Here is a 19,579-nt window from a genome sequence, read left to right as displayed (position 1 = left end):
TATGCATCCAACATCATCATCTAAATATATAAAGCAAACATTGACAGATCTGAAGGAAGAACTTAATCTTCTATTATTATTGTGTTGCTTTAATAGAAGACTTCAACACCCCACTCTTCATAATGGATACATTACAGAGACAGAAAATGAACAAAGAAACAGCAGAACTGAACAACCTCATAAATCACTGACCTAACAGTCATATACAGAACTTTCTACTCAACAGCAACAGAATAATTACTCTTCTCATGTGGACATGAATATTCTCCGGAATAGATCATATGCTAGGTCACAAAAAGGTCTTAACAAATTTAAGATTAAAAACATTCTGTAGCCAGATGTGGTGGCACAGGTTTGTAGTCCTAACTGCTTGGGAGGTTGAGGTGGGAGGATCACTTAAGTCCAGGAGTTCAAGGTTACAGTGACCTGTGATCACACCCCTTCACCCCAGCCTGGGTGAAAGAATGAGACCCTGTCTCTAAAATAATAAAATGAAACAATACTACAAATACTTTTTAATCAAGTACAATGGAATGAAACTAGAAATCACGAATAGAAAATGGGAACATTTACAAAAACATAGAATTAAACAGCACGTTTTGAAACAACTAACGGCTCAAAAAAATCAAAAAGGGCATTCAAAAATACTTCAGATCAATGAAAATAAAAACAACATACCAAAACTTATGGGATGCAGCAAAAGCAGTACTAAGTTGGATACTTATAGCAATCAGTCCTATCTTAAAAAGAAAGATACCAAATAAACCATCTAACTTTACACCTTACAGAACCAGAAAAAGAGAAGTAAACCGAAACTTATCAGAAGGAAAAAGAGGATAAAGATTAGAGAAGAAATACATGAAATGGAGAATAGCCACGGCACCTGGCCTGACTCATAAATCTTTTAAACTAAAAGGGATGTTAATAGGGTATTCATTTCACATATGCTTATTACTCATATTTAATATATATTTACAGTTTATTTGTTAATGAGTAACATTATATTACATATTGTTCGGATTCAATCATTGAACTGAATTGTCTCAGGAATATACTTCACTCAAGTTTCCCAGGAGCCAAGGAGATTTGTTAAAAACTACTAAAATTTATATCCCTAAACTCACCTTTTGGCTGCATGATTGAGGCAGTTGGCAGAGATAATCTTACATTCTTAAAAATTACCATCAATTCATTGCCTACAAAATAATCCCCAGATTACTCAGCAAGGCATTCAAGTCCCTCATATATAATTCCAGTGCTTCCTTGCTTCCTCTCCTGCCACTTCCCCATTCCTGAGCTCTTCACATGAATGCTACATTTCAGCCCACACTGGAGTCTCATCATTCCCAAACATCTTCTTCCCCATCTCCATGCCTTTGCTTAAGCTCTTTCTACTGGCCGGGCTGATCTTTACTCAACTTCCCTGTGGGGAGTTCCTACTTACCCTGCAAGGTGCACATTAGAGTAAACCTCTTTACCTTTATGAATTCTTCCTGGATTTCCCTGACTGAATCAGAAGCTTTGTTAATACCTCTGTGAGAGCATGTGTTAGGTTGCTGTTCATGCTGGAAGTTGAGCTCCTTGTAACAACACTTGCAGCTTGCTGATCTCAATATTGCCAGCAATTCGTAAAGTGCCTGACACATAGGAGGCACTCATAAAGCATTTGTCACATGAAAGAATGAATGAATGAAACTAAGAGTATGGATTAATATATCTAGCTAAGCACTAACTCATAGGTTTTGTTCTTGTGTGTGTGTGCTTGCTTTAATGTAATAAAATGTTCTTCACCAAAGGGTAAGGTCTTCAAGTGGGAGATATGAGTAGATACACCAAAGAGAAATGCTTGGTTTTCAGGGCCATTTTGAGAAAAAATGAGCTATTACTTTGGAAAAGAATGAAATAATATGCAGATGTTAAGTAGTGGTTCTGTAATTTATCATCTCTCTTCTTACATAAATATTTAGTACTCTGAGACTTAGAGAAAAGCTGTGGTAGCTGCTCTATTCAGAGAGAAAGGAACGCCTCCTAGTTGGTCATAGCTAATGTTTGCTGTTCCATTAGATCTCCAGATTACAGAACCCAGAATCTTCAGCCTCCTCTACTCCTAGGTGAACATAAGCAGGAGAGATGTGGCAAGCTGATCATCCACCTCATAATGCGTATTGCTGTGTTTGGCTTTCAGATGCTCAGTCCCTGGTATGATGAATTCCTGGATGAAGAGGACTACTGGTTTCTCATTTTTACAGTAGGAAGGACTTTGGGTTGGGAAGGAATCATGAGGATGAGGGAAGAAGAAAGAGTAATTGCTGTTTTAAAAGGCTTATGTATTAAAGTAAATGAAATTGTTCTTTTTCCTAGAGTCAACCAAAGATTGGCATGGTCCCTGTTGTTCTAAAGCTAAACCTTTCAAGGAAAAGGACTCGGTGCATAAGATGACTTTGAAAAAGTCACAATCATAGAAAATTTCTCCCTTATAGAAAATGAGTTTGATTAGGAGAGGGTGGGGGTTGGCGTCTAAAGGAGCAATCGTGCTTAACAATGGAAATCAACCTGCTAAGACCCTGTGACAGGGAGACGTGGAGCACTGAGATCCTACAGAACCATTGCTTCTGGTCTAGTTCCCGCAACAGATGTGGTCTTCTCTTCACCCTCTTCTCTTAGACACAGAACAAGTTCATCAGCTCCAGACGGCATAAAAGAGAATTTATGGGCAAAGAAGAGAGCATTCTTCTTTATAAGAGGATTCAGCAGTCTTTGGAGTTAAGCCAGGCTTTGGCTGACATGAAGGAAATGGACGCTACGCAGTGGAGAAAGATAGCTACGGAGGACCTGAGACGAGGAGGGTCTCTCCAGGTGGAGCTGACTTCTCCGGTGTTTCTAACAGGTCAGCCCAGTCACTGTAATTTTTTTGACCTTTACATATAGGCAACTGGAAAATAATATTTAATGTTTATGGGTTATTTACTAAGTGTCAGCACTACGCAATACAGAGGTTACCTTATTTGATCATCAAAATAACCTATGAGGTAAGTGCTAAGTAACTGAGGCACAGAGAAAATGTGACCTCCCCAGGGTCATAGAGTAAGTTGCAGTCAGGATTTGAATGCAGACAGACTGTAACGCTCCTTGCTGGATCTGAGGGACCCAGATCGTTCAACTTTAGCCAGACTCTTGCTCACTAAAGCAATACCACAGCTGATGCTGAATACTTCATTTCATACATCTGATAAGCATGTTCCATCTCACCACATTTCCTCCAGAATAGGATCCAAGCGCATTTCTGTGAACATATTTTATAGTTACCCACTTCCCTAACGTAACACACCAGCCCACCCAGGTGGCGGAGAAATGTCATTAGGAGTAAAAGGCCTTGCAATCCCAGAAGTCTGGGATTACACCCTTGCTGTCCTACTGACTTGTATACTTGAGCAATGTATTTAACGTCTCTTTAAGCCCCAGTTTTCTCATCTGTAAAACAAGAATAACAAACTTGTACAGGTGACCTGAGATCACCTATGAATGATCTCAGGAGTTCAGTACTGTAAATGTTAGTCATTATTATTCAAATTGAGCATATTGCTTTCATTATCTATATTGAGACAGTTGGAATACTGCATATTTCTCAAACTTTGATCCACAATAAATACATTTGTCTTCATAATTCCTTAAACATATACTTATGTATACATGTGCACATATATATGGAAACAAAAATTTCCAAAGGAATACTTGCCCTTATTACATAAGATGTTGTACTCCAACATTTTTTATTCTATCCTATTTCATGTCGTGTAAAAGATAGCAATGTCACCATTTATTTTTTGGTATACTAATGAGCCATGACCTACACTTTGAAAAACACAGGTAAAGAGTAAGCAAAAGCTTTGAAAATTCAGTTGTACCATTCATACGTTCTGTGAGCTTGGGCAAGTTACTCCATCTCTCTGAACCTAATTTTTTCATCTATGCAGTGGAGATAATGGCCCCTAATTTATTTAGGATTAGAGGTAATATAGTTACGTAACAAGCAGGTGCTAAGTAAATGGTACTTGTTAGATTGCCAAAAGAATGTAACATCCAGCTCTTTTTTAAAACTTTAATATGCACTCTCTATATAAATCAAGATGCCCTGGATACTTGCCCTTCAGAGCCATGCTTGGGCATGAATTATTTAAATCTAGCACGCATAGGCCCTCTTTTTTACCCATAGAGATTCCACCCTCTCTAAAACCTGAGGATCTTAGATCCTTTCCCAGGAATCAAGACAGAAGTAGAAGAAAAGATGGCTGGTAAATTTCACCACACATATATTGGGAAATGGGCATTACTTTGGTGGCTATGGGGTACCAGGGATAGCTAGAAAGAATGTGAACCACGCCTTACAGAAGCTCCTTGTCCCTCTCCAAAGCACAAATCATTACTTCCTCTATCACTACTTTTTGGGAGCACAAGTCTGGCCTAATAAAGAGCCTTCTTTGCATTTGGTCAGGTCAGGGCCCTGAATCCCAGGTAGACTGGTGTCTCCAGCTGTACCTTAAACTCGCAGAGTAGCAGAGTTAGAATACTCTCTTTCTTTTTTGAGATGAGTCTTTCTCTTGTTTCCCAGGCTGGTGTACAATGATGGTCTGCTCACGACAACTTCAGCCTCCTGGGTTCAAGCGATTCTCCTGCCTCAGCCTCCCGAGTAGCTGGGATTACATGCACTTGCCACAACACCTGACTAATTTTTGTATTTTGGTAAAGACGAGTTTTCACCATGTTGGACAGGCTGGTCTCAAACTCCTGACCTCAAATGATCCTCCTACCTCAGCTTCCCAAAGTGCTGGGATTACAGGAGTGAGCCACCACACCTGGCCACTGTCATCTTTTATACAGGAAAACATGACTTCCAGAAAGGTGAAAAGACTTGCCCAAGGCTGCTCAGCAAGGAAGGAATTGATACAGGACCAGAAACCTGGATCCACTGCAGAAACAATCCACTGCTCTTAACACTTATGGTCAAATTCCCCTTGATTACACATGATGATGATGATGACATAAGAATAACTCACATTCATGGGTCCACACCCCAGTACTCTTTCTAGACTCAAAAAGTATAGCTTCAGAAAGTACTGAACTGCCTAGAGAGTTCCAGGAGAACTCTGTGCATTTAGATATACTCTAAATCCCAGAACTCACATCCAAATGCATATTTCTCCACAGTAGGAAGTAAAGTACTACTATTCTGCTTCTGTTATCCAGATCTTTGTTAAAACTTCTCTTGCTATCTTAGCCTCGTTGTCTTACCACATTCTGGATACAAAAAGGTATTCCCTCTCAATTCATTATGCATAACATAAGATGATATATGCTTGGTTCTAGGAAAAAATATCCACTCCAAAGGACAATGATTTGCAACTATTAATAATATTCAGATATGTAGTTAATTCTGAAAGTTATTCCCAAAGTCAGAGGTGAGAAAGGGAGAACATAGCATAGCATGTTCTTTGCCATTTCCTATTCTTAGGTTCTTCAAATTTTTTTTTGAGACAATAGTAGAATGTTTGAAATGCATTTGTAGGTGTGGTGTCACGTCTTTAATCCCGATATTTGGGAGGCCAAGGCAGGAGTATCACTAGAACCTAGGAGTTCAAGACCATCCTGGGCAACATGGCGAAACCCCATCTCTGCAAAAACACAAAAAACAAATACATTTCTACTCAACCCCTCAACAGATGGATGCTTTGAAGGAGTCACCATTCATTTGTATGAGTTACTTTTCAAACATAAATTAAAAATTAGTAGCTCTTTCAAGTTATACCTTGGCTACCCCCAGGCAAATAATCTCCATGGGTCAGTTTTCCCTGAGAAGGAGAGGATCTTCTTATTCTGGAAGGGAGAGGAGGCTTATTCCCTTGTTTATAATTTAGCTTAGAGAATTTGTATTATTTCTTTTTTTTCCCCCATTTATTTATTTTATTGCATTTTAGGTCAGTTGGGGGGAAATAGGGGAGGGACGGTGTGGGGTGGGGAGCTGGGGAGAGACAGCAAGGGGAGAGATGCCAGATGTAGGTGATGGGGAGGAAGGCAGCAAATCACACTGCTATGTGTGTACCTATGCAACAATCTTGCATGTTCTTCACATGTACCCCAAAACCGAGAATTTGTATTATTTCTGCAAGCATCCCATTTAAACATTTTCAGCCTCTTTAAATAACATTTTAAAGGCAATACCTTCAACAAAAGTGTATGAATCTTTGAACATAGACTTCGGACAACCAGACTGTATCTCTGTTTTTCCTTACTTCACAGACATAACTAAAATGTCCTTCGAGGAACTCTGCTACAAGAATCCAAAGATGGCCATAGAGAAGATCAGTGATGACTACAAAATATACTGTGAGAAAGCACCGAAAAGCGGCAAGTGTTTAAAATCAGAGATAGACGAGGCAACTCAGCTTTTTCAAATCTAAGAGAAAATCTCTAAACTTAAGGAACAAACGCCAAAAGAGGAACCATGCTTTGTTGGAAATGGAGAGGTGGTTAGGGGGTAATAACTATGTCTTTTTTCTCCTACAAAGCCGTAGAAGGACATCATGAAAGTAAGATTAATTCTAAATGAATGAAGTGATGATGGTTAAGGTGGTTCATTTCTACTTTCTTATCTAGTTATCACTCTGGGGTTTTATATAATGTGGATTCATCCCTGTCAAGTTACCTGGAGGCTGAGATTTGTGAGGGGAGGTTTGTCACCTTGGGAATAATACCTATAAGAGGGTGAGGAAGGCAGGACTGGGCAGAGACACATACTCAACCCTGAGGCAATCACAGCAGGCCTCAGCAGATGCCATAAGAAACTGTGTTGCTAGGATGGCCCTTCGGAGTTGTCCCTCAGTGAGGTAGGAAATTTACTGTGGGCTTTAGGTCTTCCACACTGATCTACAGGGGATGTGAATGCCCCTGGGAGGATATAACCTAGGCAGTTTCCTTTGGCTGAAGCAACGCTCAGAAGGGGCCTCATCTCTGGGTCATCAACAGCCAACACCCAGGCATCTAAGGAAATGAGTGCTTTGGCCCTGAAGGGAGGTTCTACATAGTACCCAGTACCACCCACTACTGTCCATTTGCTTTGTGTAGGAATTTCACCTCACCTTGGAGTAGCTCCTCCAGGAATCTGACGGTTTCTTGTCCTGGGAAATGTATTTGAGAAAGGCTGGCTCACATTACTCTGCCTTATCTGAAGACCATTGCTAATACTCCTCTTCTTCCTCTCCTGCTCCCCATCCTAGATTTCTTTTATGCTCAGCTAGTACCTCTGTTGGTCTTGGGGTCTTACTAGACTCTCATCTCTGAGATATCTCAGCCCCTGGTCATCATGACTTCTCAGGCTATGGCTGCTCCACTTGTCAGCTTATCATACACACTGGGCTAGGGAATATGAAGAGTGGCAAGTGAATTCTCCACTATCCCTGCCATGTTCCATGATCTTAACTATTAGGATCAATTACCCTATCAATACAGTGACCCCTTTGCTTGCCTGCTGGCTTCTTGGCATAAGGAGCTTAAAGCGATTGAATACCTACTGTTTCCTTTAGTAGAAGCATTCTGCCTCCAGGAACTAAGGTCTCTAGACTGGCACTGTCCAGTACAGGAGCCACTAGCCCCATGTGGCCACTGAGCACTCGAAATGTGACTGGTACATGTAGGTAAGTAAAAAACTTTATTAAAATGAATTTCACCCTTTGCTTTTTGGCTTTCTCAATGTGACCACTGGAAAATTTTAAATTATATATGTGGCTCACATTGTACTTTTATTGGACAGCAGTGGTCTAGACCTACAGGTATAAAGATGACAAATTTCCCTAAGTAAGTCACTGATACTGGTGTTAAATTGAACACTGCTTTCTTTCTTTGGCACCTGGACCCATGTATTCTACCACTGAAGACACACTTTATAATGGTCTTTGATTTATCCTGGAGGATGATGCCTCATTTTCCCAAGTTATCATCATTCTCCCCCAGCATTCTGGTAGCTCCAAGCTGCTTTCACAGCTATGCCTTCTAAAAGTGGCTCCATCACTCTATCAAGCCGGCAGCTCTCAAAGGAAATATAACTAGTAGATCTCGTCTTCATGGAACCCATTGACCACTGCCACACCTCCTTTTCTATAAAGTGTATCTCTTGGACAGAGGCAATGTTATGGGAGATCCCACTGAGGGATCAATCATTTTTAAGCCCCCAGATGGTGATGCTATCTGAGACCTTGCAGGTAAGATACATATTAGTTCCAGTCACAATGACTTGCTGTTCCTTCCAGAGCAGAAAGAGTTCAGTGTAATCAGTTTGTCACCAAGTGGCTGGGTTTTATGAGGGATATTAATATATTGGGGGTCTGCATTTGTCTCTTTTGCCAGCAACTTCAGTGTTTGGTGTGCAAACATGGGGCACAGGCTGTTGTCTGTACATAGCCTCCAACACTGTGCCAGCACTGGAGTGGCTTATGACAGAGATTTGCTGGCATCACCTGGCAGGATGTCATTTTGTCTACTTGGTTGTTTAGTGCCTTTTTCATGGTAGTTGTTCTTTGGTGGGCCTTAAGATACAATACAAAGATCTTCACACTTCATGCTTATTCTCACAGATCCATCCACATGTGTATATTCCCAGACCTTTTTGTCCTTCTAATCCCCTAGCTTACCAGCCAAGCCATTCATCACTGCCTAAGAGTACATATATATTCTTACCTTGGGCTCCTTCTCTTTCCACACAAACAAATGCACAGGTGTACTGCCCGTAGTTCTGCTCATGGGGTTTTTCTCTCCCCATCATCTTTCAGAATCACCACCAAGAGGGGCTTCAGTTACATATTTTCCACCAACATATTGAGATGGTCCATTCATGAAACAGGTCCAATTTTTTTCCTCTTCTGTCAGTTGGTCATCAGTGTGACCAGTCAGCAATGTGAACAGCCATAGATGTGATGACAGTGAAGTGGCAGTGCCACAGTGGTAATGACATGGGTGTCTGGGTCACCTGCTTGGGGAGTTTCTTGTACTTTCTGACCTGCCTCATGCCTGATTCCAGATGTACCATTTCCATTTTATGATGGATTACCGTTGGGCCAGCTATGACTTGGTGGTCTTGAGTAACCGAACTTATGACGGTATATTAGTCTATTCTCACACTGCTATAAAGAAATACTTGAATATACACCATGGAATACTATGCAGCCATAAAAAATGATGAATTTGTGCCCTTTGTAGGGACATGGATGAATCTGGAAACCATAATTTTCAGCAAACTGACACAAGAACAGAAAATCAAACACTGCATATTCTCACTCATAGGCGGTTGATGAACAATGAGAACACATGGACACAGAGAGGGGAGCATCACACACTGGGGTCTGTCGTGGGGGGAAGGGAGGGACAGCAGGGGGGCGGGGAGGTCAGGGAGGGATAGATAACATGGGGAGAAATGCCAGATGTAGGTGACAGGGGGATGGAGGCAGCAAACCACATTGCCATGTGTGTACCTATGCAACAATCCTGCATGATCTGCACATGTACCCCAGAACCTAAAGTACAATTTAAAAAAAAAATTTAAAAATAAAAAAAAAAATAAATACTTGAGACTGGGTAATTTATAAAGAAAAGATATTTGATTTGGCTCATAGTTCCACAAGCTATATGGCAAGCATAATGCTGTCATCTGCTTGGCTTCTGGGGAGGCCTCAGAAAATTTACAGTCATGACAGAAGGTGAAGGGGGAGCCAGAACTTCACGTGGTTGGAGCCAGAGAAAGAAAGGGGGAGGTACCACACACTTAACCATATATATATATATATATATATATATATATGGTTAAGTGTGTAACCATATATATACACATATATACACATACATATACACATATATATGCACACATACATATACACATCTATATATATACACACATATACACACATATATATGCACATATATACGTATATATACACATGTATATACACACACACATATATGTATTCTGAAAATAACAACTAACTTATAGAAAAAAAAAGTACAGAAAAAGAATCCTTTATTGAACCACTTCAGAGTAGCTGTCAACCTAATGCCCCATCATACTCAATAATTCAGTGTATACTTTCCACAAGCAAGGACATCCTCTCACAAAGCCACAATACAATGATCAGAATCAGGAAATTAACACTGATACATTACTACCACTTAATTTTCACACCAAATTCAAGATGTATTGAAGGTCACCTTACTCAGATTTTCTTTGACTTTTACATCCTTGACACTTTTGAAGATTTCAAGTCTATTTTTACAGATGTCCCTTCATTTTTGTTTGATATTTTCTCATGATTAGCTTCAGGTTCTGCATTCAGGCTACTCAGAAATATCATTGCAGTTCGTTTCATTGCACCAAGTGATGCACAGTTTTGCTTTGTTCCATTACTGATGATGTTCCCACCCCTCTTGTTGTAGAAATGGGGTTTCACTATGTTCTCCTGGCTGTTCTTGAACTCCTAGCCTCAAGAGATCATCTCACCTTGGCCTCCCAGAGCACTGGGATTATAGGCATTGATCTTGCCTTTGATCATTTGGTTAATTTGTCACCTGCCAGGATTCTTTACTGTAAATTTAATATTTTTTCCTTTCATGATTAACAAGTACTGTGGGGTGTTAGGGTCACTGCTTGCAGGGGTGTATCCTGCAGACTTTGACTTAATGACGGATGAATAAAGTATACTGACAAACAGATATTATGCTTTGCTAGTTTGACTGAGTGTGTCTGTGCAGCTTACAGACTCCTTGGAGAGTGCTGTAAACAGTGGCAACTGCTGGCCTTTACTAACCAGTGAGATTCACATTTATTCAGTAAAGTTCAATTGACAAAGGCTTGAGTCAACACCACTAGAGGTTAAATATTAAAGGACAGGTTCCATGCTTAAAGCAAACACTATTAGTGAGTAAAATCTTTGGTAGACCTCCTCCTGAGAAGGCCATCTGGCTCAAAGATTAGTTTTAAGATTGCATAAGTAAACAAGTTAGTTAGGTAAACTACTCACATTCTTTTGTATTTGTGCCTTAATCTCTCTGGCTCTTGCAAAGAGATTCCAGTTGCCTTCAGCTAAGAACTATAGAAAAAACTTTTGGACTTTCTAAAAGGGTTTGAGACAATATTCTGTAACTTTCTTTAATATTTTTCCTTTAATATTTTTGCTACTACCTTAAGTGAAACTTCACAATGGGGGGTGTACTTTGAAATTTTGTAAATATTTCATTCTTACACTTTTAATTAATTAATTTATATCTGTATGAACTCATTTTTTTAATTCAATGGGTTATAATTCATTACTATTATTATTTCAGTGCTCACGTTTTCCCCAGTTTGTTAAGTGGCACCCATTTCAAGCTGGCTTTTGTCTCCCTTTGAAATGTCTGTTGAGCATGTTCTTGCTTTATTGTATATGTCTCCCAGGTGCATCTTATACTTTTCCTGCTCCAGCTCTAGAATTAGCCGTTATTCAAAGAGCCTGGTTCCTTTTCTTAGCGAATGATGCTTAAAAGCCAAGATCCAGAAACTGGGTTAACTCATTGCTACTGGGGTGTCACTGCAATCAGATCTTTTTAGTGGATTAGAGCTAAAGAATGTGTGTGTCCCAGAGATTCTGGTATCTTTGCTCTCATTGGTTTCAAAGAATTTCTTGATTTCTGCCTCAATTTTATTGTTTACCCAGAAGTCATTCGGAAGCAGGTTGTTTAATTTCCATGTAATTGTATGGTTTTGAGTGATCTTAGTAATTTTCTTAGTGATTTCTATTTTTATTGTGCCATGGGCTAAGAATATGGTTGGTATAAGTTCATTTTTTAAAATTTGCTGAGTTTTTTTTATGGCTGATTATGTGGCCAGTTTTTTTGGAGGTGGGGGTGGGGGTGGGGATGGAGTCTCACTCTTGTTGCCCAGCCTGGAGTGCAATGGCATGATCTCAGCTCACTGCAACCTCCACCTCCTGAGTTCAAGGAATTCTCCTGCCTCAGCCTCCTGAAAAGCAGGGATTACAGGCACCCACCATGCTCGGCTAATTTTTGTATTTTTAGTAGAGACAGGGTTTCACCATGTTGGCCAGGCTGCTCTTGAACTCCTGATTTTAGGTGATCTGCCCACCTCAGCCTCCCAAAGTGCTAAGATTACAGGCATGAGCCACGGCACCTGGCCCTTATGTGGCCAATTTTAGAGTATGTACCATGTGCAGATGAGAAGAATGTATGTTCTGTAGATGTCAGTTAGATCCATTTGGGTCACGTGTTGAGTCAGGTCTGGAATATCTTTGTTAGTTTTCTGCCTCAATGGTCTAACCCCATCAGTGGGGTGCTGAAGTCTCTCACTGTTATTGTGTGATTGTCTAAGTCTCTTTGCAGGTCTCTAAGAACTTGTTTTATGATCTGGGTGCTCCTGTATTGAGTGCATAAATATATATGATAGTTAAGTCTTGTTGAATTGAACCTTTGCTGTTATGTAATGCCTTTCTTTGTCTTTTTTGATTGTTGTTGATTTAAAGACTGTTTTGTCTGAAATTAGAATAGCAACCCCTGCCTTTTTGTTTGTTTCTTTGTTTTCCATTTGCTTGGTAGATTTTTCTCCGTCCCTTTTCTTTGAGCCTATGGGTGTCATTGCATGTGAGATGATTGTCTTGAAGATAGTAAACAGTGGGTCTTGCTTGTTTATCCAGCTTGCCACTCTGTGCCTTTTCATTGGGGCATTTAGCCCATTTACATTCAAGGTTAATATTGGTAGGTATGGATTTGAAAAATTACTTTATAATTTTTAGTTTATAAGTTTTACATTTCCATGATTACATTTGTATTTCATTCTTTCTGATGCTATTATAAGTAGAACTATTTTTATTTCATTTCAGATTATTCATTGTTAGTATACAGAAAGACAACTGATTATTGCATGCTGAACTTGTATCCTAAAACTTATTGAATTTGTTTGCTAGGTTTAATAGTGTTTTTGTGGATTCTTTAGAATTTTCTATATATTGGATCATGTCATTTCTGAATAAAATAGCTTTGCTTGTTCCTTCCTAATGTGGACGTTTTTTATTTTCTTTTCTTGCCTAAGTGCTCTGGCTAGAACTTCCAGTACAGTGCTAAACAGAAACAGTGAAACAAGGCATCCTTGTCTTCTTCCTAAGCTGAGGGGGAAAGCTTTCAGTCTTTCACCATTGAGTATAATGTTTCCTGTGACTTTGCCCTTGATCATGTTGAGGATATTCTCTTCTATTTCTAGTTTGTTGGATGATTTTTATCATGAAAGAATGTTGGATTTTGTCAAATGCTTTTTCTCTGTCAGTTGAGATGATGTTCTTTCTCTTTTTCCCTCCTTCCTTCCCTCCTTCCGTCCTTCCTTCCTCTCTTTCTCTGTGTTTCTCTCTCTCTCTCTCTCTTTCTTTTTTGAGACAGAGCCTTGCTCTCTCACCGAGGCTGGAGTGCACTTGCGCAATCCTGGCTCACTGCAACCTTCACCTCCCAGGTTCAAGCAATTCTCCTGCCTCAACCTTCCAAGTACCTGGGATTACAGGTGTTTGCCATGACGCCTGGCTAATTTTTGTGTTTTTAGTAGAGATAGTGTTTTGCCATGTTGTCCAGTATGGTCTCAAACTCCTGACCTCAAGTGATCTTGAGGTCTGGCTCTGCCTCCCAAAGTGTTGGGATTACAGGTGTGAGCCACTGCACCTGGCCATGATGTATAACCATCTTAATTTTCTACTGGATTTGATATGTTCACATTGTATTGAGCATTTTTGCATCCATATCCATCAGGAATGTTGTTCCATAGCTTTCGTGGGCTGTGTTTGTCTGATTTAGTATCAAGATCATGCTGACCTTAGAATGAGTTAGGAAGCATCTCCTCCTCTTCGATATTCTGGCAGTGTTTAAGGAGAATTAATGTTAGCTCTTCTTTAAATGTTATGTAGAATTTACCAGTGAAGTCATCAGGCCCTGGGCTTTCTTTTGTTGGATGGTTTTTGATTATTGGTTCAATCTCCAATTCAAACTGTTTGTTTCTTCTTGGGTCAGTTTTAGAAGTTTGTACATTTCTTGAAATTTGTTTATCTAGATTACCTAATTTGTTGCCATAAAATTGTTTATAGTAGTCTCTTATAATCCTGTTTATTTCTGTAAGGTTGGTAGTAATGTCTTCACTTTTATTTCTGATGTTAATAATTTTTTCCCCTTTTTGTTAATAAGTTTAGCTAAATGTTTGTCAATGTAGTTATCTTTTCATAAGAAAAAGCTATTGTTTTTGTTGATGGTCTCTATTGCTCTCAGAGAGTAAATGCTTCTACTCTCTATTTTGTCAACTTCCACTCTTGTCCTTATTATTTCCTTTCTTCTGCTAGTTTTAGATTTAACTTGGGCAGGTGCAGTGGCTTATACCTGTAATCCCAGCACTTTGGAAGGCTGAGGCAGGAGGATACCTTGAACCTAGGAGTTTGAGACCAGTCTGAGCACCATAATGAGACCCTGCCTCTACAAAAAAATTAAAAAATTAACCAGGCATGCTGGGCACGATGTCTCACGCCTGTAATCCAGCACTTTAAGAGACCGAGGCAGGCAGATCATCTGAGGTTGGGAGTTTGAGACCAGCCTAACCAACATGGTGAAACCCTGTCTCTTCTAAAAATACAAAAAATTAGCCAGGCTTGATGACGCATGACTGTAATCCCAAATACTCAGGAGGCTGAGGCAGGAGAATCGCTTGAACCTGGGAGGTGGAGGTTACAGTGAGCTGGGATTGAGCCATTGTACTCCAGCCTGGGCAACAAGAGTGAAACTCTGTCTCAAAAAAAAAAAAAAAAATTAACCAGGCACGATGGCACATGTCCTTAGTTCCAGCTATTTGTGAGTCTGAAGTGGGAGAATTGCTTGAGCCTAGGAAACTGAGGCTGCAGTGAGCCATGATCACGTGACTGTACTCCAGCCTAGGCAACAGAGTGAGACCCCATCTCTAAAAAATAACAATAAAAACACATTTAGCATGCTTGTCTTTATCTAGTTCCTGAACCTGTAAGACTAGATTGTTTACTTATCTTTCTTTTTTAGTATCTACATTTATAACTACGAGTTTTTTTTTTTTTTTTGAGCAATGCTTTCACTGCATCCCATAGGCTTTGGCATGTGATGTTTTTATTTTCCTTTAGCTCAAAATTAATATACTTTTCAAGGTGCCCAACATCATTAATCAGAGAAAAGCAGATTAAAACTACAATGTGATGCCATCTCACCCCAGTAAAAATGGCTTATATCCAAAAGACAGGCAATAACAAATGCTGGCGAGGATGTGGAGAAAAGGGAACCTTTGTACACTGTTGCTGGGAATATAAATTAATACAATCACTATGGAGAACAGTTTGGAAGTTCCTCAAAAAACTGAAAATGGAGCTACCATATGATCCAGCAACCCCACTGCTAGGTATATACCCAAAAGAAAGGAAATTAATTATCAAAGCATTATCTGCACTCCCACATGTGTTGCAGCACTGTTCACGATAGCCAAGATTTAAAAGCAACCTATATGTCCGTAAACAAATGAATGGATAAAGAAAATGTAGTCCTATACACAATGCAGTACTATTCAGCCATTTAAAAAAATGAGATTCAGTCATTTGCAACAACATGGATGGAACTGGAGGTCATTATATTAAGTGAAATAAACCAGGAACAGAAAAATAAACATTGCATGTTCTCACGTATTTGTGTGATCTAAAGATCAAAACAATTGAACCCATGGGATACAGAGTAGAAGGATGGTTACCAGTGGCTAGGAAGGGTAGTTGTGGGGTGGGGAGGCGGTTGTGTAGGCTGGTAAGGGGAGGTAAGAATGGTTAATGGGTACAAAAAAGTAATTTGAATGAATAAGGCCTAGTATTTGATAGCACAACAGAGTGACTATTGTTAATAATAATTTAATTGTACGTTTTAAAATAACATAATTGGATTGTTTGCAGCACAAAGTATAAATGCTTGAGAGGATGGATACCCCATCTTCCATGATGTAATAATTATACATTGCATGCCTGTATCAAAACATCTCATGTACACCATAAATATATACACCTAAGCACCCACAAAAATTAAAAGTTTTAAACACAAAGTTATTATGCTTTTCAGCCCCAGAATTTTTACTTGGTTTCCTTTTATAATTTCTCTTTTTCTTTTTTTTTTTTTTTTTTTTTTTGAGATGGAGTCTTACTCCGTCACCCAGGCTGGGGTGCAGTGTCACAATCTCAGCTCACTGCAACCTCTGCCTCCCAGGTTCAAGTAATTCCACTTGGGAGGCCTCAGCCTCCCAAGTAGTTGGGAATACAGGTACACGCCACCACAGCCAGCTAATTTTTGTATTTTTAGTAGAGACAGGGTTTCACCATGTTGGCCAGGCTGGTCTCGAACTCCTGACCTCAGGTGATCCACCTGCCTACAGTCTTCCAAAGTACTGGGATTACAGGTGTGAGCCACTACACCCAGCCAATTTCTCTTTATTGATATTCTCTTTTGGTGAGACATAATTCACCCGGGTTTTTGTAACTTTCTTTGTTCATGGTTTCCTTTAGTTCTTTGAGCATATCTGAGACAATTGATTTAAAAACTAGTAAGTACAATGGCTGGACTTCTCATGGACAATTTCCATTGGCTCTTTTTTTCTGTGAATGGGCCATACTTTGTTTTTTCACAGTTTCTTTGAGTAGACCTCATTTGTTGAAGATGAGTTGGCTGTAAAGGCATGGACTTATACCTGGGCCCTGTATTCTGTCCCATTAGACTATGTGTGTGTTTTTGTGGTGCTAATTTGGTTACTGTAGTTTTTTAGAAACTTTTGGAACCAGGTAGCGTGATGTTTCTAGCTTTGTCCTTTTTGCTTAGGCTATTTGGGGGTCTTTTGTGATTTCATATAAATTACAGGATTAAAAAAACTTCTCTGAAGAATGACATTGGTGTTTCGATAGGATGAATCTATAAATTGCTCTGGATAGTATTGTCATTTCAACAGTATTAATTCTTCCAATCCATGAACATGGAGCATCTTTCCATTTGTTTATATCTTCTTTTTTGTTTCTTTCATCAGCGTTTTGTATTTTTCTTGTATAGATCTTTCATTAGTTAAATTGGTTCGTATTTATTTTATATTTCATAGCTATGGTAAATGGTATTGCTTTTTATTTTTCTGATGGTTCACTGTTGGTGTATATAAATGCTACTCGTTTTTGTATGTTGACTTTGTATCCTGAAACTTTACTGGATTTGTTTTTCAGTTCTAACACTGCTGTTACAGTATTGCGGTCTTTCTCTCCCTTTGCATCTATTAATGTTTGCTTTGTGTACTTTAGATATTTATAATTGTTTTATCCTCTTGCTAAGCTGACCTCTTTATTACTATATGATGACTCTTTTTGTCTCTTCTTACAGTCTTTGATTTGTTGTCCCTTTTATCTGATGTCAGTATAGTTATTCTTGCCTCTTTATTCCTGCTTATATGGAATGTCTTTTTCCACCCCCCACTTTCAGTCTGTATCTGTGATTGGGAGAGTTCCCTGACCTCCCTTGCAGAAGGTGCAACAAGGATGTGGCTCATCTGTTTGGCTGCTGCATGCTTAAACCCCTTACAGGAGGAGGACCAGGCAGGCAGGCAGGTGCAGGAGCCAGGGCAAGTGCTTTTGGGCTCCAGCCCCACAGTAGCTTCTAGGGGTGGTTGCCTGCAATTCTCAAAGCCCTAGTGGGCATACCATAGTGCTCTTTTAGCTCTACCATCCACAGACAGCTTAAGTGTTAACCATCTCAATGCCCTCAGTACCTGGGTTCTTGTCTGGCATCCACAGAGTACAATGACATGTATTTGAGGGAGGGTGAATGCAGAGACTTTACTGGGTAATGAAGGTGGCTCTCAGCAGGATGGATAGGGAACTGAAAAGGGATGGAGTGGGGAGATGATCTTCCCCTGAAGTTTGGCTATCCCATGGCTGATCTCCTGTCTGTCTTCATCCGAACTCCTCTCAACGTTCCGATGCCCCTTCTCATCTCTCCTTCTCTGATGTGCTGCTCTCCTGCTCCTCTGCTCTTTTGTTTGTCTTCCCATCTGCTCATGGAGCCTAGGGTTTGGGGAATATATGGGCATAGGACAGGGGGCAGGGATGGCAGACCAAAAGGCAACTTATGGGCATGAAAACAGGAATGCCTGTTCCCATTTAGGATAGTGGGTTTCTAGGCCTAGGGGTGGGGTCTTTGCCAGGGAACTACCCTCTTCTACCCAGTATTTCCCTGTCTCATGTCCATATCATTATCCCCCTCTGAAGAGGCACATCTAACTGTATTAGAATATGGTCAATGGCCAATCTTAGCTATTTCCTGCTGACGGGGGCATTGTTTTGGGGAAAATAGAAGTCAGATTCGTCCCAGGTCTATCTAAGGGTCTCTGGCAAAAGGAAGCCATCATCCAAGGCTCTGGTTGCCTGACCATTTGGAGCTTGATGGCCTAGGTGAGAGAGGAAAAACAAGTTTCATAAGGTTAAGTATCCATGGGTTAAACATCTGTATTATACAAGCAAAGAATCTAATGCCAAAGATGACAGAAATAAAAAGTGAAATATACTAACAACTTGTACCCCAAGTTGTTTTACCCTAGTGAAAGAAACTGAACCTTGTATGGGAGCAGTTAAACTTTAGAAGAGAGATGACTGTGCTTGCCACATCTGTAGCAGTTAACAGGTGCACCGTAGGAATTCTGGGGTTTGTGGACTCGCATGGTGGCCCTTAAAGCTTCTGCCTCTTTCTTGTGTCTCCCTATCTTTATTGTAAAAGACCAAGGCAGCTACTTTCAGGAGGTCCTCCAAAGTATTATCTGGTCCCTGGGCCCATTTCTGCAACTTATTCCTGGTATCAGGGGCTGACTGAGTAATAAATTTATCCTTTGGGCTTACCTGTCACTCAACAGAATCAAGAGATAGAGAGGTGTGCTTTACCAAGGCTCCTCTTAGCCTCCCCAAGAAGGCGGTGGAGTTTTCTTTTTTTCTTTTCTTTTCTTTCTTTCTTTCTTTCTTTCCTTCTTTCTTTCTTTTCTTTCTTTCTTTCCTTCTTTACTTCCTTCCTTCCTTCCTTCTTTTTCTTTCCTTCTTTCTCTTTCTTTTTCTTTCTTTCTTTCTTTCCTTCCTTCCTTCTTTTCTTTTCTTTTATTTTTTCTTTCCTTTTTGAGACAGAGTTTTCCTTCATTGGCCGGGCTGGAGTGCAATGGCATGATCTTGGCTCACTGAAACCTCTGCCTCCTGGGTTCAAGTGATTCTCCTACCTCAGCCTCCTGAGTAACTGGGATTACAGGCACCAGCCCTCGTGGCCACTGGGTGCTGCTCGTGGATGCTGCAGACTCGCCCAGGTGCCCTAGACAGAAGCAGAGGGGATAAGGAGAGGAGCCACTGTGCATAGGACCCTGTGGCCACGGGATGGGGTTCTGGGTCTCACCAAAGGGAAACCACATGGTTCTGAATTGCAACTCTGATGGCTGGGATGTTCTTTTTTTTTTTTTTTTTTTTTT

At 40.1% G+C, this 19,579-nt stretch overlaps 1 protein-coding gene and 1 long non-coding RNA gene across 4 annotated transcripts in view; one reads left to right on the top strand and one right to left on the bottom strand.

Moving 5' to 3' along the window:
* LOC116560039 overlaps positions 1-19,579 on the bottom strand; it is a 66,897-nt gene that overhangs the window by 5,322 nt on the left and 41,996 nt on the right. The window lies entirely within an intron of this gene.
* The window catches only part of RGSL1 (regulator of G protein signaling like 1), a 74,892-nt gene that overhangs the window by 16,491 nt on the left and 38,822 nt on the right, over positions 1-19,579 (top strand). Inside the window, exons 7-9 of the mRNA XM_032291213.1 lie at positions 2,186-2,248; positions 2,665-2,887; positions 6,295-6,402. Coding sequence (XP_032147104.1) covers positions 2,186-2,248; positions 2,665-2,887; positions 6,295-6,402 — 394 coding nt within the window. The remainder of the gene's footprint in view (positions 1-2,185; positions 2,249-2,664; positions 2,888-6,294; positions 6,403-19,579) is intronic.

This window comes from Sapajus apella, unplaced genomic scaffold (assembly GCF_009761245.1).
Source record: "Sapajus apella isolate SASKATOON/1434 unplaced genomic scaffold, GSC_monkey_1.0 scaffold25, whole genome shotgun sequence".
Lineage (NCBI taxonomy): Eukaryota > Metazoa > Chordata > Mammalia > Primates > Cebidae > Sapajus > Sapajus apella.
The sequence above is the reverse complement of the archived record's forward strand: the minus strand, read 5'-3'. Positions and strand labels throughout refer to the sequence as shown.